The 855-nt window shown below is 38.2% G+C and overlaps 1 protein-coding gene across 1 annotated transcript; it reads right to left on the bottom strand.

Moving 5' to 3' along the window:
• On the bottom strand, positions 1-609 carry LOC124456966 (putative nuclease HARBI1). Its single transcript, XM_047007267.1, has one exon. The coding sequence runs from the start codon at positions 607-609 to the stop codon at positions 1-3; it is 609 nt and encodes a 202-aa protein (XP_046863223.1).
• Between the last annotated feature and the right edge of the window lie 246 nt (positions 610-855).

The following is an 855-nucleotide window of genomic DNA, read 5'->3' as shown; positions in this document are numbered from 1 at the left end:
CTAATTACACATATGTTCTTTAAAATAGTTTGTTATGGTTGTGCGTATTGCAGAACCTATTGCTGTATTGTATGTTAGTGACCTATCAGGAGTGGCATGGTGCAAACAACATTGGTCAACAACATTCAACTGTATTTGATGTTCAACTCCTTCACCAATTATCTTAGCTCCTTTTACTTCACAAAAATTGTGCAATACAAAACAAGCATGAATTAAAGATGGTACATCACTTAACTTTACATTTATTGGTCGATTTAGAATTTGCCATCTTGCTTTTAGCCGACCAAATGCACACTCAATTTGATTGCGTCCACCTCTCAATATTTGGTTGAATATAGCTTTTTCATTGAAGACATCTTCAGCATATTCCTTCATTACATTGGGCAAAAGGGGGTATGCAGGGTCCCCAAGGACAAGTGGAGGGATTCGATCTGTGCCAGGAAGAACTGCACGGTACACCATAGGTAGGGTCTTCTCAACAAACATCTTGTTTAAGTTAGAGTTTGCAAGCACTCGAGCATCATGAACACTTCCTGGCCAGTTAATATCCACATCAAGAAATAAACCTCTGTAGTCACAAAGGGCTTGGATATTGAGACTATATTTCATCTTGTAACAAAAATAGTCTTGACTATTTTCTGTTGGTTGTCGTAAAGGAATATGGGTGCCATCTAAACAGCCAAATGCTTGGGAAGCCCAAAACGTGTTTCAAACTTTGAGATGAGTGTTTTCATTTCATCAACTGTTGATGGTAATCTCAGATACTTCAGGGCAACTACTTTGTTTATATAGAAACAAACTGCTTTCACAGTTCTTGACAAGCAAGGCAGTGACACACCAAAATTGTTGCAGGTC

The sequence above is a fragment of the Xenia sp. Carnegie-2017 genome, unplaced genomic scaffold (assembly GCF_021976095.1).
Source record: "Xenia sp. Carnegie-2017 unplaced genomic scaffold, XeniaSp_v1 HiC_scaffold_6, whole genome shotgun sequence".
Taxonomy (NCBI): domain Eukaryota; kingdom Metazoa; phylum Cnidaria; class Anthozoa; order Malacalcyonacea; family Xeniidae; genus Xenia; species Xenia sp. Carnegie-2017.
Note: the sequence above shows the minus strand (reverse complement) of the source record. Positions and strands in the feature narration are given on the sequence as shown.

Coding starts and splice junctions, on each gene's coding strand:
- LOC124456966 (XM_047007267.1), bottom strand. CDS start 609: ATGAAATATAGTCTCAATATCCAAGCCCTTTGTGACTACAGAGGTTTA.